The sequence below is a fragment of the Eretmochelys imbricata genome, chromosome 19 (genome assembly GCF_965152235.1).
Source record: "Eretmochelys imbricata isolate rEreImb1 chromosome 19, rEreImb1.hap1, whole genome shotgun sequence".
Taxonomy (NCBI): Eukaryota; Metazoa; Chordata; order Testudines; family Cheloniidae; genus Eretmochelys; species Eretmochelys imbricata.
This window is the reverse complement of record NC_135590.1, coordinates 10,232,169-10,257,090: the sequence shown is the minus strand read 5'-3', so window position 1 is coordinate 10,257,090 and position 24,922 is coordinate 10,232,169. Positions and strand designations below refer to the sequence as shown.

Here is a 24,922-nt window from a genome sequence, read left to right as displayed (position 1 = left end):
TTAGCCTTTTTCCAGTCATCCGGGACCTCCCCCAATCGCCATGAGTTTTCAAAGATAATGGCCAATGGCTCTGCAATCACATCCGCCAACTTCTTTAGCACTCTCGAAAGCAGCGCATCCAGCCCCGTGGACTTGTGCTTGTCCAGCTTTTCTAAATAGTCCCGAACCACTTCTTTCTCCACAGAGGGCTGGTCACCTCTTCCCCATGCTGTGATGCCCAGTGAAGCAGTCTGGGAGCGGACCTCGTTCGTGAAGACAGAGGCAAAAAAAGCATTGAGTACATTAGCTTTTTCCACATCCTCTGTCACTAGTTGCCTCCCTCATTCAGTAAGGGGCCCACACTTTCCTTGAATTTCTTCTTGTTGCTAACATACCTGAAGAAACCCTTCTTATTACTCTTAACACCTCTTGCGAGCTGCACCTCCAGGTGTGATTTGGCCTTCCTGATTTCACTCCTGCATGCTCGAGCAATGTTTTTATACTCTTCCCTGGTCATTTGTCCAGTCTTCCACTTCTTGTAAGCTTCTTTTTTGTAAAAAGAAAAGGAGTACTTGTTCCGATGAAGTGAGCTGTAGCTCACGAAAGCTTATGCTCAAATAAATTTGTTAGTCTCTAAGGTGCCACAAGTGCTCCATTTCTTTTTGCGAATACAGACTAACACGGCTGCTACTCTGAAACGTGGCACCTTAGAGACTAACAAATTTATCTGAGCATGAGCTTTCGTGAGCTACAGCTCACTTCATCAGATGCATTCAGTGGAAAATACAGTGGGGAGATTTATATACACAGAGAACATGAAACAATGGGTGTTACCATACACACTGTAACGAGAGTGATCACTTAAGGTGAGCTATTACCAGCAGGAGAGCGGGGTCGGGGGGGAGGGAGAACCACATATCTATGCAGGGGACACCATCATAGGGCCTAATCACATCAGCAACACTATCAGAGGCTCCAGAGTAGTACTCCTTATCAGAGGCTCGTTCACCTGCACATCTACCAATGTGCCAGCAATGCCCCTCTGCCATGTACATTGGTCAAACTGGACAATCTCTACGTAAAAGAATAAATGGACACAAATCAGACATCAAGAATTATAACATTCAAAAAACAGTCGGAGAACACTTCAATCTCTTTGGTCACTCGATTACAGACCTAAAAGTTGCAATTCTTCAACAAAAAAACTTCAAAAACAGACTCCAACGAGAGACTGCTGAATTGGAATTAATTTGCAAACTGGATACAATTAACTAAGGCTTGAATAAAGACTGGGAGTGGATGGGTCATTACACAAAGTAAAACTATTTCCCCATGTTTATTCCCCCCAGCCCCCACTGTTCCTCAGACTTTCTTGTCAACTGCTGGAAATGGCCCACCTTGATTATCACTACAAAAAGTTTTCCCCCCGCCCCCCCACTCTACTCTCCTGCTGGTAATAGCTCACCTTACCTGATCACTCTCGTTACAGTGTGTATGGTAACACCCATGGTTTCATGTTCTCTATGTATATAAATCTCCCCACTGTATTTTCCACTGAATGCATCCAATGAAGTGGGCTGTAGCCCACAAAAACTTATGCTCAAATAAATTTGTTAGTCTCTAAGGTGCCACAAGTCCTCCTTTTCTTTTTGCGGATACAGACTAACACGGCTGCTACTCTGAAACCTTCTTTTTTGTGTAATCCATCACAACACCCATAGCCCCTCTCACCCCCTACTCCCATAACTACCACCACAGTATAACATTCCTTGTGGCCAGTCACTGCACCATCAACTTGCAGCCCCTTCCAAACCATAACACCATTATAATACAAACCCATTTGCTCGGCTCAAACCCATTATAACAACTCCCACAGCAGGACCACCACCAGTGTGTGTGCCCTCCTCCAATTAAGCTGTTAACAGCCACCTGGGTGATGGTCACAACTTCAAGCCAGTTGTAGCTCACCTCCCACTAGACACCTTCCCCTTACAGACCCAGTGTAACTGTAGCTCCCCCAAATAACCACAGATCTAACCAAGCAAACAATAACAAGTCAAATTGTTTTGTTATTTTATTTTATAAATGTTTGTAGTGAATTTAGTGCTGGTGGAAGTTGGTGAGCTGACCACCCTGGAAACTGAAGGCCTCTGTTTATCCACAGGATAGGTTAAGTTTCCCTAACCCACACCATGTTTCACCACTCTGATGGAGGGACCACCCACAGGCAAACCAGGAGAGTTCAGTCTGCCTGGCTCACTCAATCCTTTCGCTCTCTGGGTGAGAGGTGGGATACTTGTACCACTTGGAAACAGACTGAGAGCACACTTATTTCATATATATCACAAAACACCCTCAAGACTGTAACCATTTTTGATCACTACTGACCTGGTCCAAACTTCAAATAGTGTCCTGGCTTTGATGAAAATCGATAAAAGAAACTAAGGATAAGACATGTCCTGCTACCTAGATAATTTAATGATGAAGAGCATGGATATAGGGAATAATGCTGCAGCAGAAACACTCAGAAATGGACTTGTGCATCGGAATAGAGTCTAAGTCTCTACAGCCATAACTGGTACATAAGGCAGCAAGGGTAACATAGGCTGGCTGAATCATCAATTTCCTGCTGTGCAGTTTGAGTCACATCCCTACTATTATTGTGGTTGCTATTTCTGTCAGTTTCTCTTTGACGTTTTTACCATCTATTGTGGAAGTGGGTAGGTAAAGGGCACAGCCCACTGTGACGTTAATGAACTGATGGTTAAAGTCTTTGCCCCCAAAGTTTCACCTGGAATCAGCAGAATTGGATAGTGGGGAAACAAGCACAGAATTTGGCCTCTTACATTTAAAATTTCACAACTGTGTATGGTCAGGATTCAAGGTCCATTCAGTTCTCTGGAAGCTTTGGGATATGAGTGACACAGATATGGATCACACATTAGTCAGGGGAGAAACATGTTTTGAGCGAGACATGTCCAAGAGATCTCCCACACTCAGGAAACAGATTCCATTGGCCTGAGTCTGGGTGGTGCAATAAGGAGCCTCTTCCCCCTTCACAGCAATAACCAGGGTCAGCAAAGCCTAAAGCAACAGAAGCTGGAGTCCAGGAAGTGTCAACCTGTGCAAGCAATTGCTGAAATGGCATCAGCAACATAAGACACTGCTGCTGGGTGTAGGCAGGAGGCAGCCTCCTGGGTGTTGGCTGGCAGTCGGGGCATCATGTTCAAGCTCAGGTTCCTGTAGTTTTATGAATGACTGTAGCCCTCTGCCCCCATTGGAGTGCTGCTACTCTTTGTGTGTCGCAGGACCTCTTGCAATTGTGTCTCAGGGACTCCAGTTCAAATGCGTTCAGTTTACAAGTTGTTTTTGACAACCAGAGAGATACTAAAATTGCAACAGGTCTATCTTTATTCATTGTTTTATTTGGAGTTTTAAGTTTAATCTTTATTCTTATTTACCAGTGCAAAGTCTGACTAAAAATGTCAGCAGAATTTTCTTGTAGGGAAGGCAAAGCTTAAACACTGAAGACACACTTGCCTTCTACAGGCGCAAAAATATGGACCCAATCCCACAAGCAGATCTTTGCAGACAGATCTCTGAAGAATTCAATTGATTTCAGTGGCAGCATGCAGGATCCCGGGGCTGTTTTGGAAAATCTCACTATAGCCTCTTCCAGTTAGCTGGAAAGTTTCAGGGTAGGTTTGTTTTCAAAGTCTCACTATCAGTCATGTTCGCTACATTAGCCTACTGCTGTGTGTGTTGTTAGGTTCCAGAATGCAGGTATGCCTGCTTCTCATTTCCTTTAAGTCTGTCCCTTCTGGAATTGAAGGGGTGACAACTGCCAGCACCTCAGAGGAATCTTCCAAATTAGTTTGCAGTTATGTCCTGCTGCAAGCAGTATTTAAACCAAAGTGACCAGCTACAAACAGCTACTGTCAAGGGAGGGAGGGAGAGAGAGAGAGAGAGAGAGAGAGAGAGAGTGTGTGCACGCACAAATGTACAACACCCTAAATCATTAACTGGTCATATATGTATACTATACTTAAATACTGTAGAACCAGAAGTCTCAGGGGACACCCAGAATACGTCTACATGGCAAGTAGAAACCAGCAGCAGAGCCTGGGCCTACAGAATTGGGATCACAGGGTTCATGCTGCAGTGCTAAAATAGCTGTGTAGACATTCAGGCTCAGGGGGGAGCTTGGGCTCTGAAGTTATTTTGAGCACTGCAGCACGGAGCCCTGTGAGCCTGAGTCTGTAGACCCAGGCTCTGAGACTCAGTGCCACAGCTTTCTGCTTGCTTTGTAGATGTATCCTCAAAGCCTTCATCAGAAGCTTGGACAGCTGGAGACTATCACATTCACAATTAGCTTATTCTGTTTTACGCTAAAAACAGTATATGCTTTACCCTTCTTTAGTGCCTTCTATAAAAGATCTCAAAGAGCTTCACACATTCATTAAACAAACTTCACAATCCTTTGGTGAGAGCGGGAAGTAGCACTGTCTCCACTTTAAGGGAGAGTAGAATCAGGGCATAAAGAGGAAGTGACTTTCTCCAGAATACACAGCAAGTCAGCAGCAGAACTGAAAATAGGAATTAGACCTCAGTCCTTCTGCCCTGCTGTAACCAGAGGGCAACACTCCCCTACTATTTAATGAAGTAAACAGGAATGTTCATTTCCTTCCCTCAATGTCCAACTTCCTGACAGTACTCTCCAAGCTGTAGGCCCTGTCACACTGACTCTCCTCCCCACCACAGGCAGTTCTCAAATTTCCCAAAGCTAGAGATGTCTTTTCATTTGGCGGGGAAAAGTGACTCTCATAAGGTCCACAAACTTTACTGACAACATTCAAACACTCTGATACACCCTTGTGAATTTCCATATGCCCTAGCTTGAGAACCTCTAACAACTTTCCCTAGGGACCTCTCCAGCCAACTCCTTTGTGACTCCACTTGTTCTCCATGATGCCCAGGCGCTCCTACAGAAAGAGGAGCACACTAGGAAGGCTTCTCACTGCGAGCTAGAGGATGCTTCCTTGAGTATCTCCACCATCTCAGAACCCCAATTTGTATTCTGCAGATAGACATGTCAACTGTAACCTAACCTATAACCTCAAACAGGCCTATAATTCATTTCACTAGACCATTATTAATTATGGTAAAGTGCTTCACAGAAGACATAAGAATAAAAAGACAACCCCTACCCCAGAGAGTTTACAGATTAGATTTTAGCCATCATACGACCAGTAATGCACAAATTGTAGGGGGAGAATGGAATGAGGAAGGATGAGGTTTACAGCAATAAGAGCAGAGTCATGTGCACATATTGGGGGCTCTGTATGCCTTTGGAAATAAAAAAATAAAAAAGTTTATATTCTGAGCAGTGATTCCGTTCCCATTAGCAGGTCCATCACAAATACATGTTCTCAAACTCTAACTATGTCCAAGGCAGGAAGTTGCAGTGTAGGATCAGCCCCAGCAGCCAGAAGGACAGGAAGTATCCCAGAATGCATTTGGTGAGAGGGGAACTTATTCTCCAGTTCAGCAGTAATCTCATGATGGGGTTTTCAGAAATCCCTTTTCTGAACGATCCAAGAAAAGAGCTGCCTACACTGGGCTTTTCAGAGAAGGATGCTGCAGTCTGGATAGCAGTTCCTTCTTTCCACAGCAAAGGTTCATAGTTCTGGAGCAGATGAGCAGAGAACCAGTACAAGACTGGTGTAGACGAGCCTAGGAACCTGGTTAGAACCTGAAAACAACAGGGGGAAAAAAAAAGCACATTAATTATGTGCCTGTGACTCTAAGTGACCCTGATTCTGAAGAATGAAAGGTGCAATCTATCTGCCTCAAACAGACTACTGACAAATTGGAGTGAAATATAGGCCCACTTTATGGTGCTAGAATTTATTATAAAATAATATGAAATAAAATGCCTCTCAGCTCAGGGTTACGCTTATAAAGATGTCTGTGAAAGCAGCCAAGTAACCTCCAGGTTACAGAAAAACACAGCAACAGTTTACTTGCCACAGCTCTGCAGAAATCTCTACTAAAACCTCTACAGAGCCCTATTCCTGAGCAGGGCTACAGCAAAGACTTGAATCTTGCTATCTTCCCCAAGGAAAATGAGAGAGCCAAACCCTAACTAAGAAGATGACTATTTTACATTTATGAAGAGCCTTACATTTCAGAAGATCCCAAAGCACTTTATAAATGCTATGCATGCAGCATCACTAAAACGCAACCATCTCTGTGGATGACAGCAACAGCTAGCTGGTACACAGCACTCTGCAGAACAGTGTGGAGAGGGGAAACAATGGCCTAAAACAACTCCCTTTGCTCTTCTGGAAAGAAGTTAGTGCAATATAAGATAGTACCTCACCCACTCTGTAATATCCTGGAACTAACATGGCTACAACTACAACGCAAACAACTTCTTGAAAGTGACAACGACCCCCCTCCCCTCCCCGCCATGTACTAAATTGAATGGCAGCAGTTTGTCTCCTGTGAAGGATAAAGGCATCATTCCTGTGAAGCTTCCATGGCATCCCCTCTAGCATGTATGTCCTATAACCCTCCTCAACCCTGAAGGGTCTAGAGTAACTGGAGGGACAGACTATTAGCACATAGGAGGAATCCAGAGACATTCTCCACTAATCCCTGCCTGCTGAACACATGCAAACATTTACACCCATAGATCTGCTGGGGACCTGCCAAAGCAATGTCAGAGACTGAAGAGGTTATTTAACAGGATTCCAAGTGAGAGGGGACAGACTCCAGAAGGAGGAGTCCTGCTCATACATTGGGAGGCAGGGGAAGAGAGAGAGAGTACCTCCTGCACGTGAGTTCTTAAAACACTTCTAGAGACTGGTACAGGGTTACAGAGCTTTTTGTTTCCAGGTCACCAGTACAAGCCCAGCCCAAGGTGGTAGTGGCCCAAAGTCTTTACCCCCGACAGTTGACTAGCAGCACTTTGCTGTCCTGGTGATGAGCATGTTACAAACACCATCCATTAGATAAGTGGCCAAAGTGAAACAAGCCGGTAGTTCCTAGTGCATAAGTGTCCCCATCACACCTGGCACCTAATGGGCCTCCTTTTAGGCAGTGTCAATGAAAGAAAAGGAACTAAATGGCCAGGGAAACTGAACAGTCATCTCTGACCTGGAAGTGGTTCCTACAGAGCACGATGAAATGTGCTGAGGGGGGAAGCTTGCACTGCCCCTGTCCTTGTTCTGTGGCTAGACAAATTCCATCTCCATGGCTGTCAATCTATCACCTTGCCCACCGCATTCAATTCCTTTAAAGACACCACTGCCATATGCTGCTTCACATGTCTCACCTGCACGTGCATGCAGAGGATTCCAAAGGCCAGAAGAGCCGTGGCATGGACCATGTAAACAAAGACACTGAAGCAACGAAATCCATCCACTGGCTTATCAGAGTCTTCTCCTTTCCTTCCTTCATTCTTTCTTCTCACTAGCCCAAGCATTAAGCAGTACTGGGGATTTGCAGTGAGGTAGAACCAGGTGGCCCAAGAGCCCAGCACAGTAACCGGCGCAGCTAGCAGGAAGTTGGGTACCTGTTTAGGCTCAAAGTACCTTAGAAAGCCCACATTCCAGTAAACATCTTGAATATAAGAATAGACCACAGGGAGCCCCTGGGAGCACCACACAGGTTTCACCCCATTCATGGCCGCTAGACGATACCCCTTATCCACAGCCAGCTGCAAGAGCGGCCTGGGAACAGCTTGTTCAGAGCCGGTGTCAGGATTGCAGAATCTCAAGTAGGCATAGGACTGAAACAAAGCAAATGGGAAAAAGACCCCAGCAGACATCAGAACCACTGAAGCTGCAAAGCGGAAGAGTCGTCTCCAGACATGAGGCAGCTTCATTACAGTCCCAGCACCTGCCTGGAGTTCGAGGGCAAGGTCTTTACTCTGGGAATAGATGAGGAAGCCAGTGTTGACCACCCCGTTGGAGCGCACACCAGCAGCAAGGGAGAAGAAAAGTGCGCTGGTCCAGCTCTGTCCTTTCTCCAGCTGCAGCATGGCAGTGAACACCAGGAAAGCAAACAAGCTTTCTGAGTAAGCGGCTGTCATGAACACATTGGCAGGGGTGAGGCAGAAGAGGACAGCGGAGAAGAAGGCCATCCTGCGACACCGCAGCACCACGCACCCCAGCTCATAGAGGACAGCAGCTGCCAGGACTGAGAGGAGAGCATTCAAAAACACCGCTGACAAGAGCAGGCGGCTCCGTAAACACAGTAGCCCTTGCAGAGGCCACAATGTGACCTCTGCCATGGCTCGCACACTGAGGGGGTACACTGGGAAGAAGGCAAAGTTGTGCTCATACAGGTAGCCATGCTCAGCTATGAACAAGAAGTGCTCTGCATCCCAGTGTGACAAGCCTCCCAACAGCCATTCTGACAACCAGTCACAGAGGCTGGGTTCTGACAGGCGGGGAGGAGAGAAGGCATCTGCTGCATGATCCGGGACCAAGAAGTTAAACAGGGCCTGGAAGAGAGAAGGAGAGAACTGAAATTAACCAAGCATTCTATTGTGACTTCCAGCATTGAAGACAGTCAAATGGAGTCCCAAGCAGGAGGAGGACTCCAGGGACTCAAAGTGTTAACTCCAAGAAGGGAGAATAAACAGGAGCCAAGAAATGCAGGCTAAGGGTATGTTTACACTGCAAAGAAATGTGTTAGCAGCTCAAGTTCAAGGCCAGGCTCCCCATGGGCTTTAACTCGAGATGCTAATCTGAGTTGCCGAGTCTTTGCTGCTCTTTTAGCCCAAGTTAGTGTATGTTGGTTAGCTATCCTGATTTAAAAGAAAAAAATTTTTTTTTTTTTGGCAGTGTAGCATATCTTGAGTATCGGGAAAAGGTTCGAAGTGGTGAGACCTATTGGACAACATAGTCTCTGGTGAAAACCCAAATCATTTGGAACATTCAAATCTAGACCAGACAACACTCTGGAAAATATGCAGGGAAAAATCCAAATCCTGCATTAACCTCTGTGGTGCAGGAGGTGGGAAATGGAGATGAATTAGCATGCCTTTTCTTTCTGTAATGGCTGTGATTCTGTAGCTAGCTATGAAGCACAGTTTATTCATTTCTACTCCAGAACAGCTCTAACTCTGTCTGTGCTAGTGAATGTACACTATAGCAGCTTCCATCTAAACCTCTCAACTGCTTTACAATGATTATTTCACAACCCCACATGCTGGTGAGACGGACATTTTGACCCCCACTTTATAAATGGGGAAACTGAGGCACGGAGAGGGGACGTCTTACTGATGTCACACAGCAGGTGAATGCAGTGCCCAGGCCCCTTCTCCAGCCACTAGATCACACCCCCATTGTCTCTGCTGCTTAGCATGCTGCTGTTGGAGCTGACACACAGGTGTCCCCTGACCTTCCTATTAGAAAGGCGAACGGGACTCTCGACAAACTAGCCCCGTTGTGAGTTTGCGGCATTCACCATGTTTTAACAGACGAGAGAAAAACAGAACGCTCAAGAGGCTAGGGTCTAAATTTTAAAGCACTGTAATACCCAGCCAGATGAAAGTCATGCATCTGACTGAGCAGTCCTGAAGCTTAAAATGCGGAATTAGGGGTGTCCCTTGTTCAGTTATGTCAGTGCTGGCACTAACAGGGGAAGGAGAACAGAAGAAAAAAAGGGCTGCATTTAACAAACTGTAATGAAAAACATAAAAGTTGATGCTTTACAGTGAAACCTACATTACCAGGAAACTGGCTGGCTTAGGAGACTTTTTCAGATATGGAGCCTTTCATCTCTCAGATGATTGTTCAAATCCATCCCAACCCAGTAGAAACCAAAAGTTGTTACTATCAGCTGGCTGTTTGGTGGCGCTCAATATCTTTCCCAGTTTGACTGGTTTCACTTCACAAAAGCCAAAACAGCTGGGTTCCTTGTTGACAGTCTCAGCAGATACACTAAGGAGTGAATGGGCCATGAGTAGGGTCCTACCAAATTCATAGGGTTATGAAAAATGCATCACGGACTGTGAAATCTGGTCTCCCCACATACAAGCTGGTCTTTTGTGTACTTTTACCCTATACTATACAGATTTCATGGGGGAGACCAGCGTTTCTCAACTGGGGATCCCAACGCAAAAAATGGTCATGGTTTTTTTTTTTTTGCAAGGTTATCGTAGGGGGGTCACGGTATTGCCACCCTTACTCCTGCACTGCCTTCAGACCTGGGTGGCCAGAGAGCGGAAGCTGCTGGCCAGGTGCCCAGCTCTGAAGGCAGTGCCCTGCAAGCAGCAGAAACGCAGAAGTAAGGGTGGCAATACCATACCATAATGGCAGGTTTCAGAGTAGCAGCCGTGTTAGTCTGTATTCGTAAAAAGAAAAGGAGTACTTGTGGCACCTTAGAGACTAACCAATTTATTAGAGCATAAGCTTTTGTGACACGAAAGCTTACGCTCTAATAAATTTGTTAGTCTCTAAGGTGCCACAAGTACTCCTTTTCTTTTTAGGAATACCATACCATGCCACCCTTACTTCTGCACTGCTGCCTTCACAGTTAGGTCAGGACCCTACAGTTACAACCCCATGACATTTCAGATTTAAATATCTGAAATCATGAAATTTATAATTTTTTAAATCCTATGACCATGAAATTGACCAAAATGGACCATGAATTTGGTAGGGCCCTAGCCATGAGCACTGAGATTTCCTCATGTCTAGAGATAGTGCCTCTAGGCTTGAGACTTGGGAATTGTTTGAGTGGGAAGATTAATGTACCTGTTTTGTGGATAAGCAGGGGACTTCAGTCTATAGAACTGTCAAAACAGCCGCTTGCAACAGCAGTGAATTCACACAAAAGTTTTAATTTAAAAGTAAATTAACCATGTCAAACTTCTATTTGACAGCAACACGACTTCCCAGATGCCGCTTGTAGGCCTCTGCATTAGAAGTCCAGTAACAATCAGGAAGATCGTGATAGCTCAAAATACACCCTGCAGTACTGAGGAGGTAACTCGGAAGTAGTATATTACATTTAGTACAATGTCTTGTGTTCATTAGGAGACTTGCCTGGAGCACAAGTGTCAGGGCTCTGCAACACACTGCAAACCGGATGACCTCTCGAAAATAGGGGTCTCTTCTATTCATCAGTTTCATTATGACCTTGGAAGTTGCCTCAGTGGGTCACTGCTGCTTTCGGCAGGGGAAATTTTCTCTCTGGCTTTTGAAACCTGAATTAAACACAGAGTTCAGGAACACAAAGAGGTATTGCAGGCTTCAGCTATCTTTGTAAGTTACAGATCTTTACTTACTGGCCAACAGTACTTCCCTCATAAACCTCAGGCTGTAAACTTGAAGAATGTTCCTTCTGAAAGAGACCATGGTTCAGGGGACACCATAGAACAGGAGTGGGTAAACTACGGCCTGCGATTTAATCTGGCCCTTGAGCTCCTGCTGGGGAGTGGGGTCTGGGGCTTGCCCTGCGCTCACGCTCCAGATGGGGAGTGGGGTACGCTCCATGCGCATGTGCTATGACTCCTGGAAACAGCGGCATGTTTCCCCTCTGGCTCCTATGTTTAGGGGCAGCCAGGGGACTCTGCGCGTTGCCCCTGCCCCAAATGCCACCCCTGCAGCTCCCATTGGCCATCCTGTATTTGTTCTGGAGAAACATAAAACTTCAGCCTTTAGGGCTATCAAACCAACACCTTCCAACATCATTGAATTCATTGACCATTGCAAGATGAGGGCTGGAATCCCCTCAGTGTCTCACACCTACTACTTAAGCCCTCCACAGAACAGAGAAATCATTGTCCTGACATATTTACAGAACTCTATTCTCTCACTGCTCTTCTAATGCTCTGGCAGGGGTTCCTGCTCACTAGAGTGAGGGCAACTGCTTGACTCAAGCAAATGACATATGCTAAGGGGACTCTTATCTCCCCATACCTTAACTAGAGGATTTAAGCCAGTTTAACACACACCTTAGTATTCTGGGCTGACATTTTCAGAGCTGATATGACGGGGTGGGCAAACTACGGCCTGGGGGCCACATCTGGCCCTTCACATGTTTTAATCTGGCCCTCGAGCTCCCGCCGGGGAGCAGGGTCCTGGGCTTGCCCCGCTCCAGCTGGGGAATGGGGTTGGCCCCACTCCACGCGGCTCCTGGAAACAGCAGCATGTCCCTGCTCCGACTCCTATGCGTAGGAGCAGCCAGGGGGCTCTGCACGCTGCCCCCACCTCAAGCGTAGCCCCTACAGCTCCCATTGGCTGGGAACCATGGCCAATGGGAGCTGCAGGGACAACATCTGCAGACAGGGCAATGCACAGAGCTGCCTGGCCATGCCTCTGTGTAGGAGCCAGAAGGGGGACATGCTGCTGCTGCCAGGAGCTGCTAGAAGTAAGCGTTGCCCAGAGCCTGCACCCCTGTCCCCCAACCTCCTGCCCCAGCCCTGATCCCTCTCCCACCCTCCAAACCCCCCTCGGTCCCAGCCCGGACCACCCTCCTGCATCCCCAACTCCTCATCCCCAGGGGAGTCCTCACCCCACCATCCCACTCCCCTGCCCGGAGCCCCCTGAACTCCTCATTTCTGGCATTGCCCAGAGTCCGCACCCCCAGCTGGAGCCCTCATCCCCTCCCATGCCCCAACCCCCAATTTCATGAGCATTCATGGCCCGTTATACAATTTCCATACCCAGATGTGGTCCTCAGGCCAAACAGTTTGCCCACCCCTGAGATATGATCAGAACAGGCTCATGGTCATGGAAGGCAGCTAAGTAAACTCCAGATCGGTTATGCAGTTCTCTAGGGAGCTTTAGGATAATATGAGTCTTTCCTTGGCTCCCATAGCCCTTAATGCCTTGTTGCTTTGAGAAATGGTAGGTGCTAGGTTGCCTGTAGGTTCACACTCTGTGCGCCACTCAATAATTTTACTGATTCCATTTTCTATAATACACACAAAGAGTTCAAAGCACTTTACAAACTTTCATGAATTAAGCCTCAAAACACCTTGTGAGATAAAGAAGTGGCATTATCTTCACTTCACAGGTGGGCAAAACGGAGAAACAGAGAGGTAAAGTGACTCACCCAAGGACACAGAGCAGGCCAGTGGCCAAACCGAGAACAACAGCCTAAATATGCTGAGTCCCAGTTTTAGGCTTTAACCATTAGTTTATGCTTCCTGTTTTCTCACGCACAAAACTTTTGGTTTTGCTGATATACCTCTGTCCCTCCCAAACATTTATAGCACCAGACAAATAAAGTAATAAACATGGGGAATACAATACCGAATTGTGAAGTTATAATTTATTATGGTGCGGGATTTCAGCCTAGATTACATTCTATTAAAGCACATTCACAGCTGTAAATCCTATTAAAGAACATAAGATATTTTTTGCCCCGAAGTTTATCACCACTTTGGATATTTAAAAAATCCTAAAATGAATATGCCAAGAAGGTTCAAATCAATCCATAAGAAAAGCCTGTTTCTGTCAGCACACCCTCTATCAGAAGGCAGCAAAGCCTAGAAAAAGCTACTATCCACAACCACCATATCGATAGAGAACACAGTGTTGCATGGGTCTAGATGTCTTTACACAAAAAGCACCACCAAGTGTTGCTCACAGGACCACAAGAACACCAGGGTGGATAGAAAAGGGACACAAGGAGCAAAGGTGGGTAAAAAAAAAAACTTCATAGAAGAAAAGTCAAATCTTATGCAAAATTAAAGGTGAATTTCTATCAGTGTTCAGTATTTCTAATTAGTTCCTTGTTTTTGGACAGGAATTCCCTTTGCCTCACCCCATTATGCTATCAGTAAGGGTATGAACCTCAATCAAACAGATGTTAGATAGATCATCAGGTAAATTAAAACAAATTATGGAAGAGCTATAAAATCTGTAGTGGTGACTGTCCACCACCAGGGGGCAGTACACTCTTACTACATTGGCACTTCCTCCCTCCATATACTATGGCAATCAGATTCTGGTTAGGTTATAGGATTCCTAATAGGAAATCCATTTCAATGTACACATTGGAAGCACTTATAACACAATGATTTAGGCATCTCTCAGTATTTTTGCAATCTTCCTTCAGATTAAAGGGACTCTTGAATTAAAAATATATTTACAAGAACGTGCTTCTCACCAACATCATAGATGAGTAAAACAACAGTAGAAATCCAATTTACTTTTCACCATTTATTCTGCATACTGTTTGCATTTAGAACAGCTTGGATAATAGAAAGCCTAGTCATTTTCACATTTGTTTCTAGTCAGCTTCAGTGTCTGGTCCTCAGGCACAAGACTAAAATATATGGTTGTAGCCACCGCACTATTTATTTATTTTAAAAACATTTTCCATTCAAATACTTTTTAAAAAAGGGAACATTTCTATTGATCATAGTTTTTCTAAAAGCTTATTTGTGCAAAATTTATGCACTGGGTCAAAAATTAACATGGTGCTGTCCCTGTATAATTAATTTGAAAGAACTGGCCCATTGGACCACACCCAGAGTTGATTTAAAGGGTACCAATTCACTGAAGTCAAGAGAGCTGCACCTGCTTACAGCAGGTCTGAAAATGGTCCAGTTAATCTTGCACACAATGGTATACTCCAATTATTTTGCCTTTTTCTAACACACATTTTCCAGTGTGTCTGGAAATACTACTGTACCTAACCACAATAAGAGAAATCAGACTTAAAAAAAAATCACTTCACAAGACTCGCTTGTATCAAACCAAGTAACTTTTGTTTGTTTGTTTGTGGACTCCAACTCATTACTTTGCTGTTGGTTCTTTCAGATGGCTAAAACTGACAAAGCCTGCACCTGGCATTTAAATTAAAATGATAAAAATGAAACAAAATTATTCCTCCTCACTTTGGAGATAAATTAAATCCTGCAATTTGCAAAGACTCCAGCAGAGGTTAGATCACTGTGGAAGCCCTGAATAGGAACATTTTCAAGGTTGGAAGACAATTACTTAAATAGCTTGTGTGTTTATTAATGGATTATTATTAAACACCATAGAATACAAGCAGCATTTATAGACACAAAAGGGCCTCAACCCCAGAACAGGTCACTTCAAGTGTTTCCATTAAATACATTCACTTCTGTTGTTATAAATCTTCCTAGTAGGGTTGTAGACTAGAGAATGCTTCAGTATCTTATGATTTACTCCTAGGTCTCAGATGATGTGTTTGGGCAGGGAGAGCTCATCTTTTCACTCCACTTTTTTTTAATTAACTAACCCCTTTTAAAAGGGTCAATTTGAATGTTGACAACCCCAAGAGTAAAAAAATCATGACATGCAACCCAGCCCTTCCAAAATTAGTTTTGTTTAAATGTCAGGAGATTTTTTAAAAAGTTAATCCCAGGGTCTGAGTCTGACTTCTGAACTCTTACTGGAAAGCCCCTAGCACTTATTCGTGTATGTGTTTCCAGATGACCGTCAGCCTGAGATGAACAACTATTGCACACATTTCCCTACTACTTTTCTCTTTCATTGTCAGATCTCCATGCAGCTACAGAACACTCTGGGCATCCTCTCCTTCCAGGACTGAGAAGGTGGGGGAATCAGGGAACTGGTTTCCATTTAATTCCCTCTATATAATTCACAGGTTGTCAAAGAACAGAAAAGGGACAAAAAACAGCAAACCAGTTTTGTGTTAGAATTTTTAAACACATTAACTGAGAAGACTGTAAACGCTGTGTAGACACTCCACAAATATTTGTTGTGAGTTGTATTTAGGCTGCAGCTTAGGGTTAAAAAAACAAACATTTTTGTCCTGTGTCCACTAGAATTTACAGTGACGTTAGTTAAGATGACTAAAAATCCCTGTGTGGCCATACTCTCATAGGTGGATACAGAACACTAAGTACTTCATATCCTGGAGGAAAAGAGTAGGACATTGCAAAAAGTGAAAAGAGTTGTAGCTGTTTCCAGGCCTCAGAGCTGGCCTTATCCCTTCTCTCCCCTCCCCCACAGACCCCACACTAAGTTTTATGGGCGCTGCTTTCCCATGTGTCCAGGCCCACTCGCTGGGGAAGGAGAGCAATTTTAAAACAGATTGTGAAGTGTCCCGCCCTGCAGACGCATTCCTATTGCCAAGGGATCGGGCACTGTGTGTGACTGTAAAGGCTCCCAGGGCTCGGGGGGGGGGGGAGGACGAAGTTCCCTCATTCAAAATGTCCCAGGGTAGGAAAGTCCCTCCAGGGGTCTCTCCTCCTCACACAAACCCAGTGCTGGCAATGCGGGGGGAAGAACAAGGTCTGGAGACGGGGAGGGATTAAGAGGTCTCTCAGGAGGGGGGAGGGGCTGGTACAGGGGGACACAGGGAAAGCAGCAAACTGTGGGGCAAGGAGCAATGGGGCTCTGGGTGGGGAGGGGCCAGGGGGCGAGTCTCTCTGGGGCCCCCCAGCAGTGAAAGGCCGTGGGGGGGGCAGGGAGGGTCTCGGCGGGCGAGTCCCCGCCCGGGGCTCCTGGCGCGAGGGGGAGAGTCTCGGAGCTGCCCCCGCCCCCCCGCCCGCTCTCAGGGGCTGCAGCGCCCCGGCCCCTCCCCCACCTGAGCACTCAGCGCGGGGCTCCCACTCCGGCTCCATCCCGCCGCCACCCAGGCACCGCCCCCTCACTTCCGCCCCGCAGCGAGCACTTCCGGAGGCACGCGGCTTTCGGCGCCTGCGCCGTAGGACTGAGCGAAGGCGCCTGCCGGCCCGGGCCGCGCACGCGGCGTCCGCGGGGGCGGGGGGGGCCGCCCTCTTTGCCTCGCCCCAGAGCGGCTGCGGCGCCTGCCCGACCCGCGGGGGCCCGAGCTGCGGGGGCAGGATCCGTGACTCAGCGCCAGCTCCGGGCCCTGGGGCGCCAGCTCCGGGCCCTGGGGCCCCCGCTCCCTGGCAGCCGCTGGGCCCCGTCTAGCCGGCCCTCAGCCGCTCCCGCCTGCTGAGGTGCCCCCCCCCCCCGGGCTGCCCCCCCGGAACGGACACCGCGCAGCCAGCGACGGGGGGGGCGGGCGGAAAAAGGAGCCCGCCCTGACTCCCCGCCCCCACAGGCAGCAGGAGGGGCCGGGACAGGGCCTCAGAGGCCGTTTAAACCGGTGTCATTCCCACAAGCGTCAGCCGCAGACGCTGCCCCCCGTGGCCGAACAACGGCTCCGCTGGCCGCGCGGCCGCAGCCCCGGGGAGGAGGCCGCCGTGACCGCCAGCTCCAGTCCCCCCAGCCCGCTGCCTTACGCGCCCGCCCGCCCACGCCACGCACCTGTTGCGCAAGAGCGTCTTTCAAAACCAGCTGCTCTGGAGGTTCGGCTCTTCCTGGACAACTTAGTTCAGTTTCACCCACCGTGGGGAGAGAGGAAAAAAATAAAATCTGGCCCCAGCCCATTCCGGTACTAGAACGGCTGTAACTGTAGGTCGTAGACTCTTAGAGACCTAGCCCTCTTCTCCTCGAGTAGGCCCCCACGACGAGTAGAAAAGGTCATTAAGGGATATGTTTTTACTTAAGAAGGAAAATACATTTTCTCGTGTAATGTACTTGAGAGAAATAAAACCAATCCTCCTACAGACATTGCTGATGCACAGACTCTTTTCTCTACCGCAAAAGCGCTAGCTGTAGGAGGAATGAGACAAGCCATGGCAAGAATTTTCTTCAACCTTTCGCTGAACGGCTTCCACAGCAATCATTCCCCATTTGGTCTATTCCTGTGCGGCTGCAAGGACTTGACAGGCCGAAAGTCCAGCGGTACAGACTTGATTGCAAGAATACTCATTTGCAAAGAGTCATGAACTGAATCTCAGCCTTTAAGAAAGTAATGAACCTGACTTGAGCAGGGAACCAGACACACTCTAAGAAAAGGAGTACTTGGGGCACCTTAGAGACTAACCAATTTATTTGAGCATAAGCTTTCGTGAGCTACAGCTCACTTCATCAGATGCAAGTGAGCTGTAGCTCACGAAAGCTAATGCTCAAATAAATTGGTTAGTCTCTAAGGTGCCACAAGTCCTCCTTTTCTTTTTGCGAATACAGACTAACACGGCTGTTACTCTGAAACCAGACACACTTTGGCATTCTAGCTGTCACTTCCAATTAAAAGATGTCTAAAATCTAAGTTTGCCCTCTGTTTGAAAAGTAACATGGAAAATTAAAATCTCCCCTTAAATAAATTCACTCCACAAGGCCAGCAGGAAGAGCCTGGTGGCATGTGTGAATCACTCAAGTTAACATTTAATGTACATCCACCTACACAAATATTTCCTCCTTTCTCCTACTCCATACCTAATCCTTCCCCTCCCCACCCCCCAACTGGATAAAACAGATTGAGGACAGAAGGTAACTGCAAATTAGCCCCAGGATAACAAAACTACAACAGCGCACTCATTCTTAAGGTTAGTGGTACTCAGGTATCCTGTTCTCATTTAATAGATATAGCCACATAACAGATGCATCATAAAGTAGCAACTAAGCATTTTGGTTTTATAAAGTCTTGGGAAGGGGCCTCTCCCTGGCTAGCTCAGTGTGTTTAAGACACTTTTTTGATATGCCGATACTGTGATAAAAGTTGGCAACCATCAGTGAAAACCATGAACTAGCTTCCTCCCAACCAAAAGCAACCCACAGAGCAGGCAGTGACAGCTGTTGAAAAGTACCAGCTTAAGTCCACTACGATGTTCTTCCCCTGAGGGACATGAGGAACCAATACCTGAGTATCCCCATTGCAGTAGGTTCTACTGAAGCAATGCTGTCCGTTCTGCCTGCTTTATGCCATTAGCTGTGCCACAGTGCATACCTGAGGGCAGATCTCCAACCCTCTAGTTATCAAGCCTCAGAACTCAGCCAAGGCAATTCAGTACAGGCCACAACTGTCCCGATCAACGATCATCACTGTCTTCCTCACTTAAACCTTGTCTACATTAAGGAATTTTGCATGATGTAATTATACAGATACTACACTTGATCTTAGCTCAGAGTAGACCAGCATTAAGTCAGCAATTCAGTTTAGGCCAGTAACATGCCAAAGTACATTATATGTTACATGCTACAGTACATTGGGTAACGTACCATATTTGTGCATTCAGTTAACATTACTTATAGTGAAAAAGGCTCCACTCAAGATCCTGCCCACAGAGTGAATAGTGACTTACAGATTTTGATTTTGCTGAGACCTCACAACGTACTTATCAATGATGTGGTTAAACTTAAATAAGGGCCCCACAGTCCATCAAGGACATGTTAAAGTTCTGTCTGTAATCTGGTTTGAAAAAATCTAGCAAAATATTGCAAATATGGCATTTTCTTCTGTTTGGGGTATAATCTGTTAAACAACATTCTAGCAATACATCGAACTGACAGTCATCTTCACTCATATCTTCAAAGGAGGTCCATAAAGCTGCTTCAGTCCAGGCTCTGACTGGAAGATGGGAGAACCAGCTCTCTGTTCTCTCCTGCTAATGGGAATGATAAAAAGGCTGCCTCAGCTCCCTGGGTCAAGAAAAGGACTTAGGCTTCAAATTTTCCACAGGCATTCCCTGCAACAGTAGAAGTCAGGTCAAAGCATTAAGACTTGCATTCTGCTGGGCTTAAAGTCAGGGAATTGAGTCAAACCTAATTACAAATTGTGGACAGTGGTTGTTCTCACTGAACTTATTTTCAATCTATGCTAATGTATACCATTTTTTAGAAGACCACTGGAATATACATAAATTAATCCACCTTGTGGGGAACATGCTAGGAGTTTCCCCTCGGCTCAGTTAGTAGATGTCAGTAGAACTGGTAATTATTGGCAGTTTCACTCTTCTGTGCCTCTCCACGTAGCGTTAGCTGTGAAATACCTGAAGTCCCCTTTGGACGGAGAGAGACTTGCAAGCCTGCAGACAAGCCCTTGGACACAAGCTGTTGGCAGTACCTTGTGGACATTGCTGCTGAGGTTCTTTTAGTTTAAAATCTCACTCTGTCAATTCAGATTTCCTAGTTCACTAATGCCTACAAGAACCAGACATGAGATTCTCCATTTAAACAAAGCGGCTAGGAGACAAGAGAATCTACAGACCAGACATGAAGTGTGCTTGATTAAAGACACAGATCATCGTCTTTCTACGTACAGAAAAACTTTTCAGGATGCAGTCATAGGGACTTGATACTTTAGTGGTCATCCCAGTAATTAGCACACTGCTAAAATTAAATGTAAATGGTTAAAGTTCTGCACACACCTTTTTTTTAAAGAACACAAAAATAAGGCCAGAGATACTACTTTATTATGAGCTCACTTCCCTATTTACTCAATTTCCCAAGGAACTGGAGGTTTAAAGATTCCCCAATTCCCACCAGCCAAGCAAGAAGAGTTATAAATTACTGTATAATGTTTGGTTTTGAAGCCCGTTTATCACCAATAAACACCATTACATTGAGGTGGAATTACTTCCAGAAGTCTGAAGTTAAAGACTAATCACCAAAGGGCAGTGGGTTTCAAAGTTAGGAACTGGGACATGTCAGGGAGGAAGGATTAATTAAAAAAGCAAAAACACCACCGAAACACAAGAGGTGTTTCTGGATTTCTTGAACAGAAAGGATATTTACATTAAAATAATTCACTCCTTTTCCTTTGCTGGTCTTTTTACTTACATGGCATTTCATTATTGACTTTGCCACAATTTCAGCAATGTTTTATGAAAAGTTAAAGTAAAATTTATACATTTACTAACCAACCAGAACCTATTAACGTGCAGATTGTCACATCCAGAACAAGGATTACTGGGCCACAGACTGAAATTTGGTTGCTGGCTGAAGGTCGCTAAACCCCCACTTACTGGAAACCCCCTTTCTTTCAGGAAGTCAGAGTCCACACAATAAAGTTCCAAGAAAGTTCTCTCTCCATCTCGCTCTTTCTAAATAAAATTTCCTTCTTTCAAATACCAAAAGGCAACTGTTTCTCTGCCTCTAAAAATTGTACTTTTTCCTTTTTAACCTCACAATGAATGAATTCCCAATTAGCTCCCAAGTTTCCACTACAAAATTCAGATTTTCCCTGGAAGCAGGATTGGTATTTATGAAGCTAAACCACCACCACTATGGCTAGTCTATGCCAACAGACAAGAACATGGCATTAGGGTCAGTGGAGAGACAGACAGTATCCATCTTTCTAATAAAAAATAAAAACCCTTACAAACATCTTACCAAGATTTAATGTACATTTATTCTTAACACGTGGAACATATAGTATAAAGATTTCATACTGAATAAATGATATTCATTAAGCCAAAAAAGGAAAAAAGGGAGGAATTTACATCAAGTTTTTAGCTACATCGTCTGAAATACAAATATGCAGAATTCATCACTGAAAAATCTCAATTGTGTTTCTTCATCAGGAACTTCAACTGAACCTAGAACTTTTTCACACCTCGATTAGAAAGAAAACCAAAACAGGAAAAATAAACTATAAGTTGATTGGCTGCTGAGACAGCAATGACTTTATACACAAAGACCTGTACAGCATCCTTCAGAGAGAGATGTCTGGCAAGAGATTAAATAATTGTGTCTCGCTTTTGCAGGTCATCAACTCGTTAACTCGTCATACTATAAAGGGGTGGGGAGGAGGGGGACAAAACTGCAAGGAATCTGAGGGTATGTGCAATGTACAACGTCATATATATATACACACGTGGCAGCGTTCAGGCTGCAGCTAAAGGTTAAAACCAGTTCTAAGAGGTGATCTCAGGGTTATTCATACAATCAAGGAGGAAGAGAGAAAGAGGTCAGGGTGTTGTAGGTTCACACATGATACTTTGGGGGAAAAGCCTTTTTTTTCTCCTCAACATTAACTAAAAACATTTTTAAAAACTACAGCTTGCTGCTGATCCAGCGTTTTTTTTTCAATGTGAGACATTATTACAGTATGTTTACAGTTTAAGGTGTACAGTACATGAAGTTCTACACTCTACTGCACAGGCCTCCATTGGACAAGGTCTGTTCACAACTGGTGACTTCTTGGTTCCTGCAAGATTGTGAATGTACAACGATAAACCACAGAGTTCAGCAGTCACTTTTGTCCTTCCGAGTTTACCATTAAAAACAGTTATGAAAGTGGCGCCTGTCGATGCGATAACACGGCAAGTCGTTTTCCCCAAACTCACTGTAAACGACAGTAACTTTGGTTAAAATAAAAAAAAGTCTTCTACGTAGGCAGAACTTTTGTCTCCTGGAACTGGGGGTTCAGGACAGAGTTGAGGGTGGGGTAAGGGGAAAAGGGAAGGGGGACATCTTTCCCAGGGAGAAGCAGGGCAGCGCAGGGCAGACAGTGGATTCTGAGGTGGTTTTGCATAAATAAAGGGCAACAGTCAGTTTCTAAGTTCTCCACTCACGCACACGCACACAGGGGTATAGGCATCCCACGGCTGTCATGACTGGCCAATTAAAAACAGTACATCACAAATAACTTGTGAAACCAACGAGTTCATCAAAGGCGACACGGAGATGTCCAACAGCCGCGACTCGTATAACGTGAACTCAGAGTGGTTCTCGTCCACTTTGGCCAGGGCAAGCAGCGCCCGAGCTGCCCGACGCATCATGTCCACACTTGTCGACTCAAAGGGAGGGTTTTGCATGTGCATCAAGCTGGCCTGACTCTGCTGGAACTGAGTGGTTGCCAGGCTGTCCTCCAAGAAGCCCAACAAGTTGCCAATGCTGCCCTTCTGCACTGCAATTGCTCTAGCTGCCAGGCTGTCGCCCTGTGCCAAGTTGGCCAGCAGTACCACAGCCATCTCTCGACACACTGGGTTCTTTCTGTCACTAAGGAAACGCACCATGGTGCTATAGACCTTCTCCAAGCGACTAAAGGGGGGAGTTGCAAGAATCAAATCCACGTTGTTGTCCTGGATGCTGAGTTTGCTGAGAGTTTCCAAAACCAGTCTCTGAGGGGAGAGGACAGCATTAGGCCCCAGGGTTGGAAAAGGATCCTGGGCCTCTGCTGATGGACATACTGCCCAGTGGAGGAGTCCATCCAGGACAGGCAAACAGATGCTTTCCGGGTACGGGGAGAGGTCCAACTGACCAGAAATGTTGGCCAGTGTAACCAGCGTGTTTTCACGCAGCATCTCCAAGCAGTCCCACCACCACTCCACCTTGTTGCAGCTCACCCCTTGGTCCTGCTCCTCTTCCTTCTCATAGGTCAGTGGTGCCTGTTTGCGTTCCGGATGCTTGTGGTGCAGGAGAATCAGTTTCCCTAGAATCAGCAGCAGACCGGGGTGCTTAGACATTTCAAAGTCATTGCCCGGCACAAACGATAAACTCCTGATGATGTTAGACACACAGACACAGCGTTTAGCTAGAGAGTCTTGCCAGTCTAGAAGGGTGCACAGGGGTGTCTCATCTTTACTGTGAGGTTCGTCCTCCAGAATTTTGATATTTCTGTGGCTCTGAGCTGGACTACTGCCAAATGGAAATTTGCTGCTTTCCTTTGTTGCTTCCGAGTTTTTGACCTCCTCCTCCGCCAGCGAACCTGGCCGTGCCGAAAGCATGTCATCCATAGTAGCCGTTATCCTTTTCTCCGGGGGACCATCAGATGGCAGATTCTCCCCCTCTCTAGTTCCTGGATTGCTCTCAGCTGTGGAACGTTTTCTCAAGGCAGAGTTGCAGGAAACTCGTTTGTGAGTTAACAGTAGCTCCATTTTGCTCTCAAAGTGGGTTTGAATGTGTTCAGTGGTGTCTCCACCACCAATCCGCCAGTGCAGCAGTCCACTTTCAAACTCCTGTACTCGCCCCAGCTTGTCTGAGTAATCTACCACAAATGGGTCGTTCTTCTGCACTATCTTGACTGGCAGCTTGTCAAATTTACTGACTAGTTTTTCCTCATTGCTCTCTAGGGGTGCTTTCTCTTTACTTGCAAATGCAGCCTCCTCTTCCTCCTCCTCTTCCTCATAGTTAGGGCTCTGTGGCTCCTCCTCTTCGTCCCCCTCTTCAGGAGGGGGACTTGAAGACTTGCAGAATCTTTCAGGATCTAATAGTGTTTTTTGTCCTGGATCTCCCACCTCATATTCCTTTAGGATCCCAAAGATTTCGATCAGGCAACGCCGGAAATATTCCACCAGTAGCTCCAGCAACCCTGGCAGCTGCAATAGAAAGAACAAGGGGAGGAGGGGAAAAAATAAATAAATCAGAGCAAGCTAGGCCAATACAAGTGACTGGGGAAGTTGGTCAGAAGAGAGTTAAGAGCTGAAACCGTATTGGCAATTAGTTTCTTATTATACTGGTTACACATTACAGTATTGCTACTCTAAACAGACTTCCCATCTTCTGGGAAAGGGGGTAATGGAGGGGGAGAAAGAAAAAAAAAGGTCAGTCAGTATTTTACTATCCATCACTGACCAAACACACAACACGCCCCTACACCCCCTTCCTGGTCACCTCCTCCTTCCTTCAAGCACAGGGTGGCAAAATACAACAGCAAATGAAACAGTATTTACAATATAGTAGTTCATATTTTTTGCTATGGCTGGGGTGAGGAGGAAGGAGGTATAACGCCACATGCACCAGACACCCAGCCAGAGCCAGTTTAGGAAGAAGGTTAGCTTCCTTGAATTGGCATCCAAACTTCAGGAAAAGAGGCGTGACAAAGACAGACAGCTACAGAAAACAAAATGGCATTGTAGCTCATCAGAGAAGATAGTCAGCCTTCAGAATTTTGCGGTGCCCTTACTGTGAAGGTAGGTTTGAACACCTCATCCCTGTTATTCCCTTTTTGTACCACAGAGACAACACATCCACCAGCCAGGCAAAACCTTGCATTTGCACACAATGCAAGTGGATAACTGTGTATACCGACAAAGTAGTCGGGCATGCAATTACCCAGACTCTCTACATGTATGTATTCAGGGTTGGCCTACACAACAGTTATGTTACATTTCTGCAAATGTTGGGATGGCTGGAGGTTTGGCTCTAGATGGAGAACACCTGTATTCTGCTATCTTGTT

General features: G+C 45.9%; 2 protein-coding genes across 3 annotated transcripts in view; both read right to left on the bottom strand.

The window, feature by feature from the left end:
• Positions 1 to 2,074: 2,074 nt before the first annotated feature.
• Positions 2,075 to 16,589, bottom strand: PIGV (phosphatidylinositol glycan anchor biosynthesis class V). 2 transcript variants are annotated; one of them, XM_077838015.1, is made up of 4 exons: positions 16,534 to 16,589; positions 11,043 to 11,203; positions 7,319 to 8,491; positions 2,075 to 5,731 (listed from the first exon to the last, which is right to left on the bottom strand). In XM_077838015.1, exons 2-4 carry the CDS (start codon positions 11,127 to 11,129, stop codon positions 5,420 to 5,422), a joined length of 1,572 nt encoding a protein of 523 aa, XP_077694141.1. In that variant the 5' UTR covers positions 11,130 to 11,203; positions 16,534 to 16,589; the 3' UTR covers positions 2,075 to 5,419. The 2 variants fall into 2 exon arrangements, with proteins under 2 accessions (XP_077694141.1, XP_077694142.1); XM_077838016.1 differs by having other exon boundaries at positions 11,043 to 11,340; positions 16,534 to 16,585.
• Positions 16,590 to 21,127: 4,538 nt separating this feature from the next.
• Positions 21,128 to 24,922, bottom strand: part of ARID1A (AT-rich interaction domain 1A) — a 77,966-nt gene continuing 74,171 nt past the window's right edge. The window contains exon 20 of the mRNA XM_077837720.1: positions 21,128 to 24,061. Within this exon, the coding sequence (XP_077693846.1) occupies positions 22,352 to 24,061 (1,710 nt within the window). The 3' untranslated portion in view covers positions 21,128 to 22,351. The remainder of the gene's footprint in view (positions 24,062 to 24,922) is intronic.

Bases quoted from the DNA above. Each gene is read 5' to 3' on its own strand.
- PIGV (XM_077838015.1), bottom strand. From the start codon at position 11,129: ATGAAACTGATGAATAGAAGAGACCCCTATTTTCGAGAGGTCATCCGG. The intron at 8,492-11,042 runs GCAAGTCTCCTA...TCTCTCTTCCAG, and splicing joins CCCTGACACTTGTGCTCCAG to GCCCTGTTTAACTTCTTGGT. The intron at 5,732-7,318 runs GTGAGACATGTG...TGTTGTTTTCAG, and splicing joins TCCTCTGCATGCACGTGCAG to GTTCTAACCAGGTTCCTAGG.